General features: G+C 43.3%; 1 protein-coding gene across 1 annotated transcript in view; it reads right to left on the bottom strand.

The window, feature by feature from the left end:
- Positions 1-2,868: 2,868 nt before the first annotated feature.
- The window catches only part of LOC112217430 (T-cell activation Rho GTPase-activating protein), a 30,220-nt gene continuing 15,014 nt past the window's right edge, over positions 2,869-18,074 (bottom strand). The window contains exons 3-14 of the mRNA XM_024377712.2: positions 14,400-14,570; positions 11,802-11,960; positions 10,312-10,353; positions 9,598-9,682; positions 8,829-8,882; positions 8,297-8,345; positions 7,812-7,975; positions 6,097-6,258; positions 5,781-5,890; positions 5,078-5,258; positions 4,714-4,810; positions 2,869-4,525 (exon numbers count right to left, since the gene is read on the bottom strand). Of these exons, the coding sequence (XP_024233480.1) occupies positions 3,261-4,525; positions 4,714-4,810; positions 5,078-5,258; positions 5,781-5,890; positions 6,097-6,258; positions 7,812-7,975; positions 8,297-8,345; positions 8,829-8,882; positions 9,598-9,682; positions 10,312-10,353; positions 11,802-11,960; positions 14,400-14,570 (2,539 nt within the window). The 3' untranslated portion in view covers positions 2,869-3,260. The remainder of the gene's footprint in view (positions 4,526-4,713; positions 4,811-5,077; positions 5,259-5,780; positions 5,891-6,096; positions 6,259-7,811; positions 7,976-8,296; positions 8,346-8,828; positions 8,883-9,597; positions 9,683-10,311; positions 10,354-11,801; positions 11,961-14,399; positions 14,571-18,074) is intronic.

The raw sequence follows: 18,074 nt of genomic DNA, 5'->3' as shown, positions 1-18,074 counted from the left end.
GTTGTAAAAGGGTACCGCCTGGTACTATAGTGCCTCTCTGCTCATTAGTCATTTCTGTGGACCGCCATGTTCTTACAGTTATGTAAAAAGCAGGACATCTATCCATCCATTAATTCTGTCAATCAGTCAATCTTGCCCACGTTATGTAAGGCTCTATGGCTGCCTTTACACAGGCTGCCCCATTCTGATATTTTTTTCACTAATTGGTCTTTTGACCAATCAGTTCAGCTCTGAAAAAGATCTGATGTGATTGGTTAAAAGACCAATTAGTGGAAAAAAAATATTAGAATTAGGCTGCCTGTCGACACACAGCCATAGTGACTGAGGATGAAAATAACCATGAGTTGTTTATCTCTTTTCTAGTAAAACGATGTTCTGAAACTAAAGCCTTGACTCAATCAGATCAAGCGTTAACCGGCGACAGCCGAAACCCGCATTGCTGGTGTTTTGACGGTGTCGGAGGTGTAACTGCATTGGTGCTGTCAAATCGGTAAGCAGCTGATCTTGATCATTGTCACAAAGCAACACCTGTTCCACTGGAGATAGAAGTTCACAAGGAGAAAGGCTATATATATAGGCTATATAGAAATAATGACGCTCAAACTGAAAATCATTCAACTAAATAATGAGGATTTCTATCAGCCTAATCGAGGTCTAGATTACATCTCACATTCCAGTGTTCAAACGTGTAAACTTGGCTGCATGGGATTTCTCGTAATGCAACTCTGTGCAGCCAATGGCAATGTGCACTTTAGGTATAATGCCAGAAGCCACATGTGGTTTTGACAGCTCTAATGCAGTTCCACCTCCGACACCGCCAAAACAACCGTTATGCAAGAGTTAGTTGAAGCGAATCTGATTGAATAGAGCCCTAAATGCATCCAGGTACAGTAACTTGGCTGACCCCCTTCTCTGTAGCTTCAATTTCAGCCTCAGCCTGCATCAAGCTAAGTGCGTGATTCCGTTGTCTTCTATGGTCAGTATGGCTTATATATAATGGTTGGGTTCATCATAACCAAACATTGATTTGTCATGTGCTGTATGAATCTACTGTAATGTTATTGTATCATATACTATAACAGGACATTGTCTTATGTCGAGCGGCGTCACTCCTATTAGATGCTAGTCCCTCAACCATTAGTGCAGAGAAACGTTGCGCTATCTGATGCAAGACAATGAACATTAGAAGTGCTCAAGTCTCTGAGGGTCCTAGAAGGCATGATAAATGTCATGAAACACAATATACATATTCACATTCATATTCTATTCACACTGTCCATAGAAACTTCCAAAAACAAATGGCATGCATTATGTCTTCTTCCAACTCTCTTTACCACTCTTTTTTTATCTTGCGTTTTAACGAATGTGACGTTTCGGGTGGGCAGTGTGAGGTTCCGAGGCATGATACAAACTTTGCAGCTTTGGGTCCAGATTCTTAGATTGGTACACTATTTTTTCATCACAGCTAGCTACTGGTCTAAGAGTCCGTATCTGATTTTAGGAAATGAATCATGCTCGTAGTAAATGAATCTAGGAAAGTCTGAAAATGAATCCTCCTTGGTGAGAGTAGTCATGAATAAGTAAGGCTTTAATATACACAGTTAAATTAATACTTTAGTACATTACGTGTGTCTGTACTGCAGGCAAATGAAAGCCTACTAGAGCTGAATAACATTAATGAATTAGAGACCAACGCTAAGAGAGGAAATCTCTCTCACTAAAAAGTCGAGAGAGGAAGCAGTGGCATCGTATCAGCTTAAGGCATCCGCAACAACGAGCGATTCAGAGAAAAACCAAATCCGTCCACGTGATCAGCTTCTGGCTTCCTCTTTCTCGAGCAGGCAGCCAGAACATACAGTTCTCTCAATGAAGGATGTTAGATGGTGTTGCATAACTGGCCTAGAAAGGAGGAGCAAGCTGGACCTAACTGGTCTTAACGCTCACCGCCCCGACCCTTTGAGGCCAACCCAGTTAGTTCCTCATTAATGAGTTCACTAATGGCAGAACTAAGAAAGCAGTATGTCTTAAGAGCTCATCTCTTACTTACTTACTGACTTTATTGTCCCCCTGGGGAAATTTTGTTGCAGTGTCATGTACACTTTTAAATACAAAACAAAATTGACAATACAACTTTTATAACAGTTACATAATAGAACAATTATAAGAAATAAAAAAATAAAACATTCTTTTTATAAAGACTGCTGGCCTTACGGAGTCGATAGGAACATTCACCCAAGCTATTTAGGAGGGATATCACACCTGGCACAAATGATTGTCTGGTTGTGTTTTTCCAGGGACAGGGGACAGGGGGTGGCTTGGGTCTAAAATGATTTTGTGAGCCTTACGGAGGGCCCTGACCTTAAAGATCTCATCCAGGCCTGTCTGTTTGACTCCAAGTATCTTGCTTGCTGTGGTAATAATCCTTCTCAGCATGTTTCTCTGGCTGACAGTGGCATTACCAAACCAACAAACAATACAACAAGTTAAAATACTCTCAATAAAATATTTGTAAAACAGAGTCAATATAGTACAGTCTACATTAAAATATCCCAGCTTTTTGAGAAAGTACAGTCTCTGTTGGCTCTTTTTGTAGATCAGGTCTGTACATTTACTCCACTGAAGCTTATTGTCCAAGAGGACACCCAGATATTTGTATTCCTCTACAATTTCTATGTTCTTACCTCTGATAGATGTTGCAGAGGTAGGTGTTGTACACTTCCTGAAGTCTATGCATTTGCGTTACCACATGGTTGTTTGAGTGGCACTGCATGCTTGAGGATGCAATAACCAATTGATTCTACTCAGAGCTGCAAGGTCACAGGACTTTAGTGCTCCTACTCCTACCGTAAGAACTGGAGAACAAAGTCACAATGTTACATAAAGGTGCTTTATTGTAGTGGAAGTAAAGATGTTGTAGAGTCAAGACATACAAAAAGACACAGGGAAGAAAACATTTTCACAAATGTATACAGTACAGTACAGTACATAGCAGTATATTAACAAAAGTAAAACAATGGAAATAATACCAACAATAGCATATTGTTACCCTCTATACATGCAGATTCAGATTGTGATTATTTACATAGCTTTGCTGTAGATAAACTAGAGAAGGTGTCTATTTATAAACAGCTTTTCAGGTAAAATATCGTAATTTTGTACTCTAAACAGTACTACTCAGCAAGTCCAACCTAACAGTTGCACATTTTAATTTGTGTACATTTAAAGTGAAAAAAGTGAAACATAATGTCTGAAAAACTCCTTCAAACGTAGGACTCCTTGGTGTAAGAATACTCCTCGAACACAGGCTGGCTGCACCTCCGTGACGCAGTCTCATGGTGTGATGCTGTCTCATGGTGTGACAGGGTCTCGTGGCGTGCTCTTGACACGGACTCAGACATCGCTCGCTGGCGGAACCCGACCGAATGCTGTTGGGCTGCAGTGACATCATCACCATCTATCCCCTGAGAGAAGCAGTCTGTGTATTGATTGACGGGACAGGAGTACAGGAAGTTTGCGTTCATAGAGGCTGGGCGGGACTTCCTGCTGAGAGTGGCAGCGACGGCACTGACAGTCATGGAGCCATAATGCGGTGGGGAGGGCTGAGCCGCACTCTGGACTGCCTGCTCGTACGAAGGGGGCTGGGAGGGCAGTCTGCTGTCCACCTGTAGGAAGACCTCCACCGCAGACAGGGGGCGCTTCTGTCTGAGGGGGGCCTCGGCCACTGGGGCCTCCACCTCACTCTGGAAGTCCTCCTCGAGGGTCCCGCAAGAGAAAGGCTTCTCCTTCTGGAGGTCGCCTTTCTTGAGACTGCCCCAGGCGAAGCCAAAGGCCCCCAGGCTCTTGGTCCTCGTCAGGGCTTTACTGTCCACCTTCATGGACTGGGTGCATCGCTCGACCACTTCCGTCTTGTCTGCCCTCGGGGGCTCTGCCCTGGGCTTGGCGGAGAGGGGAGCATGGCGTGTGGACTGGCCCCTGTGTTGGCAGGGCGGGGATGTCAGCGGCGAGCTGGTGAACAGGGAGACCTCTGATGTGTTGGAGGAGGTGCTCTCCAGGGAGCAGGATGACAGGCAGGACGGGTCAAGCTGCCGCCAAGTCATCGTCTGGCTGCCACCGAGTTTGGGGAGAGACAGCGTGGTGGCATGCCTGGTGTTGGTAACACCACATTCTGGTAGCAGGAAGGAGTCATCAGAGATCTGTTTCTTGAGTGGATGCTCCTCAAAGTCCCGCCCCTCCACGGAGAAATCGTCGTTACTACGGGCCAGGCCAATCAGGCTCCTCTTCTCGGCAGAGGGGAAGATGATTGGCTCTGAGCAGCGGCGGTTGAAGGGCTTCTTGTTGGTGAAGGTGTGGAAGATGGTGTTGGAAGGGATAGGGCCACATTGTATCCCGAAAGCAAAGAGGAGAGATGGGGACGAGCTGCACCTTTCCCCCTCACCCTCTACTTGCGTGGACCCCATACTGTCCCCCTCAGCGTCTGGGTCGTTGCTGTCATAAGCAGAATCGTGTTGCTGTGACGACACAGAATCTGAGGAGAAAGAGAACATTGATGAGTTGCAGTGTACAATGTATGATTCCTATTCCCATTGTTCTATTTTATTTCAAGCTTTTTGAAACATGTTCCCAGAAATCTGTGTCAAGAGAATGTTCTTATTTTCTGTGAAAGAATGTGTAGCATTGCAGAGAGTCGCACCTAAAGCAGCCCAGTTAACTTACCTGAGTTCTCCTCTTCGGGATCTCCCAAAAGGCTCAGGACGTCCTCTCCAAAGATCTCACAGCAACGCTCGATCAGGAACTGCGTCAGCTCTGTCACCTAAAGGAAACATCACAAAGAACACAAAAGGTTATTATTACTTAGAACAATGGTTGAGTGATTGAAAGTAACATTGTTTTAAAGTGTGAAGATTTGGCATTTCCTTTTGGTAAACAACCCAGTCCTGTTACAGCGCAGACTATGGTAGGATAGAGTTCATGCAAAACTATAGGCCCACACAGACACAAACACACACACACGATTGTTTTCGGTACATGAAAACCACACTGGCAGCTTCAAAGAGTCCAGTCAGAACCAGATTCTCACCTTCTCCACAGTCTGCACGTCTAAGGACATGGTGTCCTTCTGCAGCAGAGTGGGTGCGATGCACAATGCCAAGTTATTGGCGTCCATCTTGTTGGTGTCTGCCCTCTCCGTGATGTGATGGAGCACACACAGAATGTTTCTCAGCAGGAGAATGTTAGGTCCTGGTAGCTTGTCTACCACCCTGAGAGGGGAAAGGGAAGCAAGGGGAGAAAGAACAGGACAAAAATGTAGATCAGTTTGCCGCTCGCAATTTGTTTTTGTAGCTTCTCTTTTTGAGAGGGGGAGGAAACAAAAATAAGTGTACACATTGAGGGTAGAGGAACTACTTCCTCATTTTCTGACTCTCTAGAAAACTCAATTGAAAAGCCCATTGAATCTATTCTTTGCCACACCTAAACGTTAATGGTAAAGTAGAGTTTTTTTTTTAACCAAAATGCCTACATTAGTCTAACATTAGCATAACGTTTACAGCTACGGCCTCTCATGTAGCCTACAGTTTTATATAAGATTATGCCCCACAAGTACGACAGTAATATAGCTCACCAATGGGGATGGCTCAACAGGGGGTACAGTTGCTAACGCTACATTTAGCCTAGTGTCAGCTTATTAGTAGTTGGTAGTAACTTGGTAATGCTGCATTAATTAAAACATAAAATAAAAATCTGATTCTAGGTTATTTATTTTTTAATGGCTGGTAGCTTACCTTTGGAGCTCTAAGCTTCTGTGGTGGTCGTCCTTAGTCTCCAGGGCCTTCATCCAGGTCTCATACATATCCGACACTAGCAGGCTGCCCGGGAGCTCCTTCAGAAAACTCTGCAATTTGGAGGGAAGGTGTCGGGGGTTAGAGCATATTACAGTAGAAGACTGCTGATAAGTAGTAATAGGTGCTAACACACTAACAGGTCTAATTGAAGGTCAGAGCTGCTTCTCCCTTTGTCTCCCTGCTCCAGCTGGACGGACAGATTGACGGACTTGGAAAAGGAAAGGACAAAGCAGTGAACAGATGGATTATTCTTTACCTTGAGTAGTCCCACCAGGAGAACCACTGGCAAGGCCTCCATCTCCACCTCCGTCCCACTGTCGAGCTGCTCCCTGATGGCCTTCAGGTTCTTACTGTTGCCGTTCTTCCTGAACACCCCCTCTGTGGAGGGGCCTTTCTTGCGCAGCAGCACCAATATATCCTGGTGGGGAGAGAGAGGAACGAGGGAGGAAAAGAAGTCAAACCAGGCTGAGAAATGGCATGAACAAGTCAAACAATTTGCTGTGGATGCGTGTGTGTACATTTTATATATATACACACTATCGTTCAAATGTTTGGGGTCACTTAGAAATGTCCTTGATTTTGAAAGAAAAGCACATTTTTTGTCCATTAAAATAACATCAAATTGACGGTGTAGACGTTGTTAATGTTGTAAATGACTATTGTAGCTAGAAACAGACAGACTGGCAGATTTTTTTATGGAATATCTACATAGGCGTAAGACGCCCATTATCAGCAACCATCACTCTTGTGTTCCAATGGCACGTTGTGTTAGCTAATCCAAGTTTATAATTTTAACAGGCTAATTGATCATTAGAAAACCCTTTTGCAATTATTTTAGCACAGCTGAAAACTGTTGTTCTGATTAAAGAAGCAATACAACTGGCCTTCTTTAGACTAGTTGAGTATCTGGAGCATCAGCATTTGTGGGTTCGATTACAGGCTCAAAATGGCCAGAAACAGAGCTCTTTCTTCTGAAACTCATCAATCTATCCTTGTTCTGAGAAATTAAGGCTATTCCATGCAAGAAATTGCCAAAAAACTGAAGATCTGATACAACGCTGTGTACTACTCCCTTCCCCAGAGCAAACTGGCCCTAACCAGAATAGAAAGACGAGTGGGAGGCCCCGGTGCACAACGGAGCAAGAGGAAAAGTACATTAGTGTCTAGTTTGAGAAACAGACACCTCACAAGTCCTCAACTGGCAGCTTCATAAATGGTACCTACAAAACACCAGTCTCAACTTCAACAGTGAAGAGGCGACTCCGGAATGCTGGCCTTCTAGGCAGAGTGTCCTCTGTCCAGTGCTTGTGTTATTTTGCCCATCTTTATTTTTTATTTTTATTGGCCAGTCTGAGATATGGCTTTTTCTTTGCAACACTGCCTACCCAGGCCAAACCCGGACGACGCTGGGCCAATTGTGTGCCGCCCTATGGGGCTCCCAATCACAGCCGGTTGTGATTCAGCCTGGAATCTACCCAGGGTCTGTAGTGATGCCTCTAGCACTGAGATGCAGTTCCTTAGACCTCTGCACCACTCGGGAGCCCTATATGCTTAAATTATTCTGTGAGGGGTAGGCCAGGGGCAGACTGAGACAGACAGTGCATTGTGCATGTCAGCTGGAAGTGGAACATCACAGATTCAATCTGTGGTTGAGTTGCAGACAAGCAGGTCATTAGCAACCATTACCAAGTGCTTTGGTAACTAACTGCACTTATTAGTAACAATTGAATGGCCTGATTGATCAAGTGCCCTAGTCAATAAACCCTTTGAACTAAACACCTTGGTAGAATGAGTTGCAGATCAAATCAATAGCTGTCACTATGATTCATTACAGCTGTCTATTCTTTCTCACTCAATCCCCACAGCCCCACACCTTGTAGAAATTATGAAAATCTGACATACAAAGATAATACAGAACAAAGATATTACAGAACAAAGATAGTTGTGGTACAGTTTGGTAGATTGACATACTGTGATAGGCTTCGGAAGAGTCCCGTCATCTGGACAGGTCTTGGAGAGAGACTGTCCAAACAGATGGCTCTTGGAGTCTGTGTCTGGACGGGAGGACATGCTGGTGAGGGTGGAGCTTCTCCTCAACTTCCTCAAGATGCTCCACTTACTGTTGCTACCATTTTCTGTTACGAAAGAAGCCAAACGTTTAGGCAATTTGTGTAGGTATAGCATACACTATTATAAAGGAGGTATTAAGGTTTACTGTGTACTAATAGCATTCATGAGAAAGACCGTGAGGGTGAGAGAGAGATAAACACATGATATAAGTTGAAGTTCTTGTTTTAGCTTGACATTCACACTGATCATTGGTGTGTCCTGTTTCTCTCTCTCCTACGGTTTGAATTATTTTCTCTGTCTAAGTTGGCACACACACAAACACATATATACACACTGTGGGCCCTTAACCAACCTTGTGGTTCAGAGATGTTGTTTTTCAAACTCACCAATGGGCTGTGTTACAAAGCTGGGCAGGGCGGGGATCTTTGTGTCACTCTGGAAACGCAAAACAGGAGATGTAGTCATGAGCATGTATGAGGAACATGTGGCAGGGGAGCCACACCCTCTGTTTGCATGCCTGTTTCCATGCGAGGGTGTGGGTTGGTAATTATCTAACCCGGCCCTTCTCCCTCCTCAAACTCCCCAATCACCCAAACAATTTACCCGTCAATAACACCCATCAAAAAAGCCCACCACTTTCAAACAAATGTCCCCTCAAGAACACCACTAGGTACTCCACTTGAAGGAAACAACACAAACTCTCCTTAAAAAAGCACAATCACTGTACAGTATCAATAAACTGTTACAATGTATACACTTGTGTTGTAAGTGCTTCTATTTGATAAACAGATTGCAAGCGGTCTGAATTCCCCTATAAACCCTCAAAATAAACCTCATATAACCACATACAAGGTGTTTCTCCCCAACACATGTGACACATGGATGAAAGAAGCAGAAAGTGTACTGTACGGAACTCACATCAAGCGAAAACGTGATAGAAGGCTCCATGCCCCCTCCTGTTAGAGTTTTAGCCTGAAACGAAGAGAGAGATTATTATTTATAGTGCAGATGAATGTTGTGACTCCTTCCAGAGGCAATTATACTATATATTAGGCAAAAGTCAATATATGCTCATTCCAATTCTATAAGTACAATTTGAAAGGTGTCAAACAAAAGCCTATTATGCTTGAATGTGGCTGCAAAGTGTGTCTGCATTGAGCTCCTTTCTAAGAATGTCCGATACCTTTATAGAGGTAATATGCCTCTTCAGAGCCATAAGAGCCATCAACATGAGAGCAAGAGATAGAATGCAAGTCAATGCTCTAAATTGGCTGTATACAAGTGCAATACAATATCTTGATATCAATGACCGAGCTAAACACTGGTATCTCGATATCAAGGACTGGCTGGACACAGGTGAAAGAATAACCATCGTTTCTACAGTATCTGCCATCACCGCTTTGGGTAACAAGAATCTGGGTGATGTATCAGGGACTATGACTACAGTCTACAAAGTATGCGCTATGGTAATAAAGTTCACAGTTTTCTTCTCTGTTTCAGGTGATCTGATAGCTGTTTTCTGTAAATTTAGCACACTGGAGAATAGGATAAAGCTGCCTCCAAAATGGCATCCTGTTCCCTATAGTGCACCACGTTCGACCAGTGCTCTATGGGCCCTGGTCAAAAGTAGTGCACTGTAAAGGGAAATAGGTTGCCATTTGGGACATGGCCTAAGCGATAGACTTACTGTGATACTGCCGCTCAGCACCTTCATCAGGACACTTGGTGGTGGAGTGGTAGAACCTGCCCTCTCTTTTGCTGCTTTAATTTTCCTGGAATGAGGAAAATACATATATAAAATATATATATACAAATATTTCACTGATCTCCAGTCAGTCCCTAGTTATTCTCACGAGCCATAATAGAGAGTGACTACTAGATGGATGTTGTCATACATGTGGTCGCTACACAACCGCTCTCTGTATGTGTCAAAAGGGTGTGTTTGCCGTTGTGTGTGTGCGTGCGTGCGTGCGTGTGTGTGTGTGTGTGTGTGTGTGTGTGTTGCGGGGTGTGTTTTAAAAGAGGATCAAATGAATATTCTGAATAATTTGAATATGAGTGAAAATAATGATAACCATTAACAATTATGTGACAGAAAATAATGTTGGAAATGTATACTATATTGAACTATATGTTCTGACATCATGAAGAATATTGCAATATTCACTAAAATACAGTTCCCATCTCCAACACAGGTATGCTTAAAATACTAATTCTATTCACAGTGCTTCAATAATTATTATAGCTAATTGAATGACATTAGCAGTACAGTCCCATTGATACTGCAAGTTCTTACACATAATGACTATCTTCATATAGTATAACCCAGTAACCCAGGATACCCATTATGGCTCAATCACGTGGCATTTGTATTATACATGGAGATAATAGTAGTGTTTACCTGTGAAGAGTATCCAACCAGCATTCTTTTACCTCAGGTGAGCTGCAGGCAAAATAACAGCATGGGAGTCACTAATCCACAGTGAAAGAGGAACGAAGCAAACACACAAGATGGACAGACAGACTGACTAAAGAGACACAGCACGCCTTCTGGCTCTTTTAACTAGAGCGATGGAAACTCTAGCTCAGTCATGGGGACAGGAAGCAGCGTCATGGCGGCCCGATCAAAACACCTTTCACTTCCCCTATGTGTTGGGGCTGCTGCTGTTGTCGCCATGTGGAAAGAGACATGAGGGAGACTCTAACTTAAACAAACCCTCACTCACCTGTATAGATGATAGTAATAACTGTGTTAGGCCTTTAAAAGTGCATATTTTGTAGTAATTTTTCCTGTCTATTCTTTCATCTTTGGTTGTGCCTACATTTGGATTACAGACACTATACGGATAGACCAGCTCATATACTGTTGGTGCTTACTGGTAATTTGTAGTGCAGTAAACTGTTGAACCACAGACTCTAAGAATGACTCTAGTCAACAACGTTCTACCAGTGTTATTTGACTGTTTGCTTGAGAAGAAACTGTGGGAGTCCATGACTCAGACCCCAGTAACATGACTAAATGACCCATATCTACACCAACGAGGGATAGCTATTATTACTGATCAAAACAGACACTCATTGTTACTAAATCACTATTCCATCCCCTTTCAATTGTTTTTTGTTCAATGTTGTGTCTGTTTGTCTATTTGTGACCATGCAATTTCAACACTTCCTCTTTATTTCAAAGATAGTCTTCCTGATAAAGTCCAGTGCTGTAAAGCCCCTGACATGTGATCCTAGGTCTGATGGTCAACTTCAACACTTCCTCTTTCACCAGCCATTATCTTGTGATGGTGTAGACTGTCCTCGTTTCTCTATTTCATTCATAATCTTATGGAGACCATCCAAACCAGGTCCAATGCAGCTGTTTTTATCTCAATATGAAATAATTTCTGGGTACCTTACTATGATTAAAATGGTCAAAAAGAAACAACAATAGCTTCTTGGCAAAGGGCAATTTCTCAAGCAAGAATTTTGAATGGGGAGGGGAAAACGGAAAGTTTGCTGTTATTGACAGAGAGGCTTGGAACTCTGTTTCTTATTGGTCTATTAACTAATTTACCGAATAGTGATGTCACCATTGAAGGCCAAAACTCCATCCCACCAAAACAGGCTTAAATTTCAGGGGGACTTTTCAAACAGCTCTTACACTAGAAGGGCATTATCATGATTTTCACAAATTCACAATAATATTCCAACCTCATAGTGTGTAAATATATATAAAACACAGGGGGGGGGGGAATCACATTTTTGACTGCACTGGGCCTTTAAGAAACTCTATATGTTTTTGTGTGCACCTGCCTGCCTGAGTGTCTGCCTGCGCGTCTGTGTGTGTGTGCACATGTATGAGTGTGCACTCATGTATGCACACAGAGGATGGCTGTTGCTCACTGGAAGGACACCACACAGAAGGCAAGGGGCCAGGCCAGGACCAGGGACGTCCTGAGGTCAATCTCTCCCCCTCCTCCCTCTTCCTCCTCGTCCTCAAAGCCATAAAGCCACAGATCTTCCAGACTCACCCTGTGCTTCAGACGGTAGCTAGCACTAGACCTAAATATGAGAGAGAGAGAGAGAGAGAGAGAGAGAGAGAGAGAGAGAGAGAGAGAGAGAGAGAGAGAGGATTATGTGATCATGGATGGTATTAGAGAATTTAGAGAGTCAGTTAATGTTTTCATCAGGCCTGACTGTATCTCAGCTCATCAAGCCGAGAAACCTGCACAATCCACTTCTCTATCCCAATGGTTGCTATAGGTACTAATGTATTCCTCATTATTGTCATCTATTTCTAAATCAGTGATTGTTTGCTTATCACTCAGAAACAGGAAATTATCTGCTTTCTCTCTCTTTATGAATGCATTGTGTTCCATGATCAGCTTCCTGTGTCTGTCTGCCTGCCTGTCAGCTCGTGAGTAGGAAGGAACTCACTCAAGGCCTAGTTCACCACTTTTGATTAGCTACAATGTTGAAACTGTCACCTTGTCGCGTGTGGATCCATAGACCCACGCACTTACTGTAGGCCTTGTTGAGGGAACAGGATTTTGTGTAAAGCCTAGCATCAACTGTATTGAGGATCTGTCTTCAGTCACAAGTGTGCTGTCAGAACAGCCTCAATTCGTCAGGGTATGGACTCTACAAGGTGTCGGAAGCGTTCCACAGGCATGCTGGCTCATGTTGACTCCAATGCTTCCATAGTTGTGTCAAGTTGGCTGGATGTCCTTCGGGTGGTGGACCATTCTTGAACTGCGTTGCAGTTCTTGACACAAACCGGTGCGCCTGGCACCCTATTCCTTCCATATGAGCTGGGCTATATAGATTACCATATAGGATGCAGAATTAATGGAGGGTGGGAAGGAGAAGAGAGAGTGAAGGACTTAGGGGAGAGGAAATGGAGGTAAATCAGTTCTGTTCTCTGAAGGCAAAACTCAGACAATCTATGTGGTGTCTGTGTGTGTTGCTATGCAGACAGTATATATAAACTCAGCAAAAAAAGGAAACATCCTCTGCATTTATTTTCAGCAAACTTAACAAATATTTGTATGAACATAACAAGATTCAACAACTAAAACATAAACTGAACAAGTTCCAGAGACACGTGACTAACAGAAATGGAAAAATGTGTCCCTGAACAAAGGGGGGGGGGTCAAAATCAAAAGTAACAGTCAGTATATGGTGTGGCCACCTGTGGCATTAACCTCTCTTGGGTAGGGGGCAGTATTTTCACGTCCGGATGAAAAGTGTGCATAAGTAAACGCTACCTGCCCATAAGAAGTTAAGTACTCCAGTGCATCTCCTTCTCATGGACTGCACCAGATTTGCCAGTTCTTGCTGTGAGATGTTACCCCACTCTTCCACCAAGGCACCTGCAAGTTCCTGGACATTTCTGGGGGGAATGGCCCTAGCCCTCACCCTCCGACCCAACAGGTCCCAGATGTGCTAAATTGGATTGAGATCCGGGCTCTTCGCTGGCCATGACAGAACTCTGACATTCCTGTCTTGCAGGAACCCCATCCCCCTGGATGAACAGTATGGCTGGTGGCATTGTCATGCTGGAGGGTCATGTCAGGATGAGCCTGCAGGAAAGGTACCACATGAGGGAGGAGGATGTCTTCCCTGTAATGCACAGCGTTGAAATTGCCTGCAATGACAACAAGCTCAGTCCGATGATGCTGTGACACACCGCCCCAGACCATGACGGACCCTCCACATCCAAATCGGACCCGCTCCAGAGTACAGGCCTCGGTGTAACGTTCATTCCTTCGCCGATAAACGCGAATTCGACCATCACCCCTGGTGGTACAAAACCGTGACTCGTCAGTGAAGATCACTTTTTGCCAGTCCTGTCTGGTCCAGCGACGGTGGGTTTGTGCCCATAGGCGACGTTGTTGTCGGTGATGTCGGGTGAGGACCTGCCTTACAAAAGGCTTACAAGCCCTCAGTCCAGCCTCTCTCAGTCTATTGCGGACAGTCTGAGCACTGATGGAGGGATTGTGCGTTCCTGGTGTATCTCAGGCAGTTGTTGCCATCCTGTACCTGTCCCGCAGGTGTGATTTTCGGATGTACAGGTGTTTTTACACGTGGTCTGTCACTACGAGGACGATTAGCTGTCCACCCTGTCTCCCTGTAGTGCTGTCTCAGGTGTCTCACAGTACGGACATTGCAATTTATTGCCCTGGCCACATCTGCAGTCCTCATGCCTCCTTGCAGCATGCCTAAGGCACGTTCAAACAGATGAGCAGGGACCCTGGGCATCTTCATTTAGTGTTTTTCAGAGTCAGTAGACAGGCCTTTTTAGTTTTCACAAATGGTGCATGTCCATTAATTGTTTATGGTTCATTGAACAAGCATGGGAAACGTTTAAACCCTTTACAATGAAGATGAAGTTGTTTGGATTTTTATGAATTATCTTTGAAAGACAGGGTCCTGAAAAGGGGACGTTTAAAAAGGGAGTTTATGTGTTGGTTTGTGTTCTTATCATGTTCCATATCTTACTTGAGCATGGTGATGGCGATCACGTCGCTGAAGAGGAAGAGTTGTCTCCTTCTGGTCTTCATGCCTTCTGTGATCTGAACACAGGCGTCCAGGACCAGCTCTGCATTCTCACTGCTAAGACCCAGGACGAAAGGGCATTGCTCCATCGACACCCAGCACGGTGCCTCCTCCCTAGGGTAGAGAGAGTGGGGGTCAGAACTATGGAGGAACTATGTTTGTGTACCTGTATGGTACATGTGTGGGTGGATTTAAGGGTCAGTTTTCATTTTTGCCATATGACCAAATCAGATCATTTGTCATCAGAACTTCAGAATTGTTTCATACGTTTTTGGGGGCATTTTAGGTCAGTTATTTTAACACACAGTGCCTACACTACCAGCAGATCAATGTTAGGCAAGCTTTTCATTATGACTTATTTTTAAATTATAGATTTTATTATTCAGATCGACAGTGTTTTTATGCTTTATTTAGACAGCACAGAAGTTAATGGGGATGATGAGGAAAGGAGGACACAGGGATTGAACCCCGTTCTCCTGTGGGGAGGCATGAATGTAATAGCACTGGGTGTGTTACCACTACTGAACATGGGCTTAGCACAGGTTTTCATTACTGAGAGGTTGTTGTGATGTATACTGGAAATTGTATCACATATTTCCCAATGGACAAAAATGGTTATTATGACATAATTTCAACCAAATTTGCCCCGTTTTGTCCACTTGGTTGTTTTAGGGCCAGCAACAGATGAAACTATCATGTATGGTAATGTATAAAGAGAACACGTTTAAAAAAATATGCACAGCCACATCCAATAGGACAGAAGAACATATCAAAGAAAAAAATATATGTCAGCAAATCTGGTATGCTCCTATGGTAACTTAATTAGACACAAAGCCAATGTTTCGGATAACCTGACGAAGATCCAACTCGGATCAAAAAGTTTTGTGTGTGTCTGATTAAATCACCATGGGAGCATACCAGAGTGCAGACATTTATTTTTTCTTGAACTTAGACACAGAATGAGATGACACACTGATGCAAAACATAGAGCAAATACATATATCTTCATATTGGTGTAACGATGTGCGCTGAGAGTCGGGAAGCAAGTTCAGGGAGTGAGTGTTTAAATAAATGCAACATAATACAAAACAAGAAACACTAACAGCACACAGACATAACACAGAAACAATAACACCCGGGGAAGGAACCAAAGGCAGTGACATATATAGGGAAGGTAATCAGGGAGGTGATGGAGTCCAGGTGAGTCTGAAGACACGCAGGTGCGCGTAACGATGGTGACAGGTGTGCGCCATAACGAGCAGCCTGGTGACCTAGAGGTCAGAGAGGGAGCACATGACAATTGGCTTCTAGCCTGTTGCTATGACTCTCACAAGGGCATGTTGTATGAAATCAAATGCATTTAAGGACTCTGTGAAATGGTATGTGTGGCTTTGAAAGACAGTTTTCGTATTAAAGTTTGTTCTTTTATTTCCTATTACACATCAGATGAGGTTAGAACTCTCACCTCCCTCACACTCAAACACCCTCACTCTTCTCAGTTTCCCTCTGACCTTTAAACCTTTCTTGCCTCCCACAATCATTATTAACAATAAACAATAAAGTTGCTTGTATCTCACGGAAAACAAGTAGCAATTAACATTTTACAATGTTGCTAATCTTCTTGAGAACAAAAATATATTCTCACTCATTACATAATGTTTTACAGTATAAACAAAAACATTCAGTATCATTCCCATGCTTTGTTCATTTATGGAAAATGTATAAGTTATGGCTAACTATTATTTATCTTTATGAACATGAAGTAAATAGCATTAGAGAAATGGTTTTGAGAATTCACATTGTATTCTATGTGGAACTTATATCTTCATGTCCCTCTTTCAATGTGTGTTTTTTGTACAGATATTCAAATCGATATCACAGAGGGACTCTCCTAGGTTACACCCGCTGACCTACTTCTTGGCCTTACCACCAAACACAGTGCCTACACGACATCACTACTTAGCATACTTCAACATTATCAGTATATGCTTAAAGATCATATTTCCATGTCTGATATGTTCTACGTCAAAGACACTTGTCCCACCCACTGTAGTGAAACTAGCATCCGCCGCCCCCTCCCTGTAGCTTAGGGTTCACTTGCTTGTGTGTTGAACGGGTGGGAGTGTGACGTCTCTGATGAAGTTAGGTTGTTTGGTTGGAGTGGACCCCACCTGTCTGTTTGTAACTGTGGTGGTCTTGGTGTGAACTACTGTTGGGGCTGATCAAAGACTGATTTTGTGTTCCAGACATCATTCAGTCATATGGAAGATTCCATAAATGAATCCACGTGATGAAACCATATAAATTGTCATAACACTATTCCTTTATGAAAGGGTTTATAAGTATTTTATAAACTCTTCCTTTTTTGTATAGTTTAAAAAACATTTGTAATACATTGGTTGAATTTGAGATGGTATAGATGGGTAGTGTCAATGGTGTAAAGTACTTAGGTAGTAATTTCAAGTATTTTTACTTAAAGTAGTTTTTTGGGGTATATTTTTTTGTACTTTTACTATTTACATACATATTTTTTGTACTTTTACTATTTACATATATATCTTTTGTACTTTAACCCCTTTTTTCTCCCCAATTGGTAGTTGTTACAGTTTTGTCCCATCGCTGCAACTCCCTTACGGACTCGGGAGAGGTGAAGGTCAGAGCCATGCATCCAGTAAAACACTACCCTGCTAAGCTGCAGTGCTTCTTGACACTGCTCGCATAACCCGGATGCCAGACGCACCAATGTGTCGGAGGAAACACCGTCCAGCTGGTGACCAAAGTCATCTTGTAGGCACCCGGCCCGCCACAAGGAGTCGCTAGAATGCAATGGGACAACGAAATCGCGGCCGGCCAAACCCTTCCCTAACCCGGATGACGCTGGGCCAATTGTGCGCCGGCTCGTGGGTCTCTCGGTCACGGCCGGCTGTGACAACCTGGGATCGAACCCGGGTCTGTAGTAATGCCTCAAGCACTGCCTTAGACCGCTGCACCACTCAGGATGCCCTACTATTTATATTTTTGACAACTTTTTATGTTACTTCACTACATTCCTAAAGAAAATAAATGTACTTTTTACCCCATTCATTTTCCCTTATACCCAAAACTATTCGTTACATTTTGAATGCTTAGCAGGACAAGAAAATGGAAACATTTATGCACTTAACAAGAGAACATCCCTGGTCATCCATACTGCTGCTATTCAGGTTGAATCACTTAAAACACATGCGTTATTTGTAAATGATTGTCACGCCCTAACCTTAGAAAGCCTTTTTTATTCTCTATTTGGTCAGGTCAGGGTGTGACTTGGGTGGGCAAATCTGTGTTTCTATTTCTTTGTTGGCCTAGTATGGTTCCCAATCAGAGGCAGCTGTTTATCGTTGTCTCTGATTGGGGATCATACTTAGGCAGCCCTTTTTCCCACCTTAGATTGTGGGAACTTGTTTTTGCATAGTTGTCTAGCCCTGCAGAACTTTACGTTCGGTTTTGTATTTTGTTGTTTTGTCGGAGTTCAGCATTAAAAATCATGAACACTTTCCACAATGCGCTTTGGTCTCATTCATCTAACGACGGACGTAACAATGATGTCTGGTTGTTGGAGTGTGCCCCTGGCTATCTAGA

The sequence above is a fragment of the Oncorhynchus tshawytscha genome, linkage group LG18, assembly GCF_018296145.1.
Source record: "Oncorhynchus tshawytscha isolate Ot180627B linkage group LG18, Otsh_v2.0, whole genome shotgun sequence".
Lineage (NCBI taxonomy): Eukaryota > Metazoa > Chordata > Actinopteri > Salmoniformes > Salmonidae > Oncorhynchus > Oncorhynchus tshawytscha.
The sequence above is the reverse complement of the archived record's forward strand: the minus strand, read 5'-3'. Positions and strand labels throughout refer to the sequence as shown.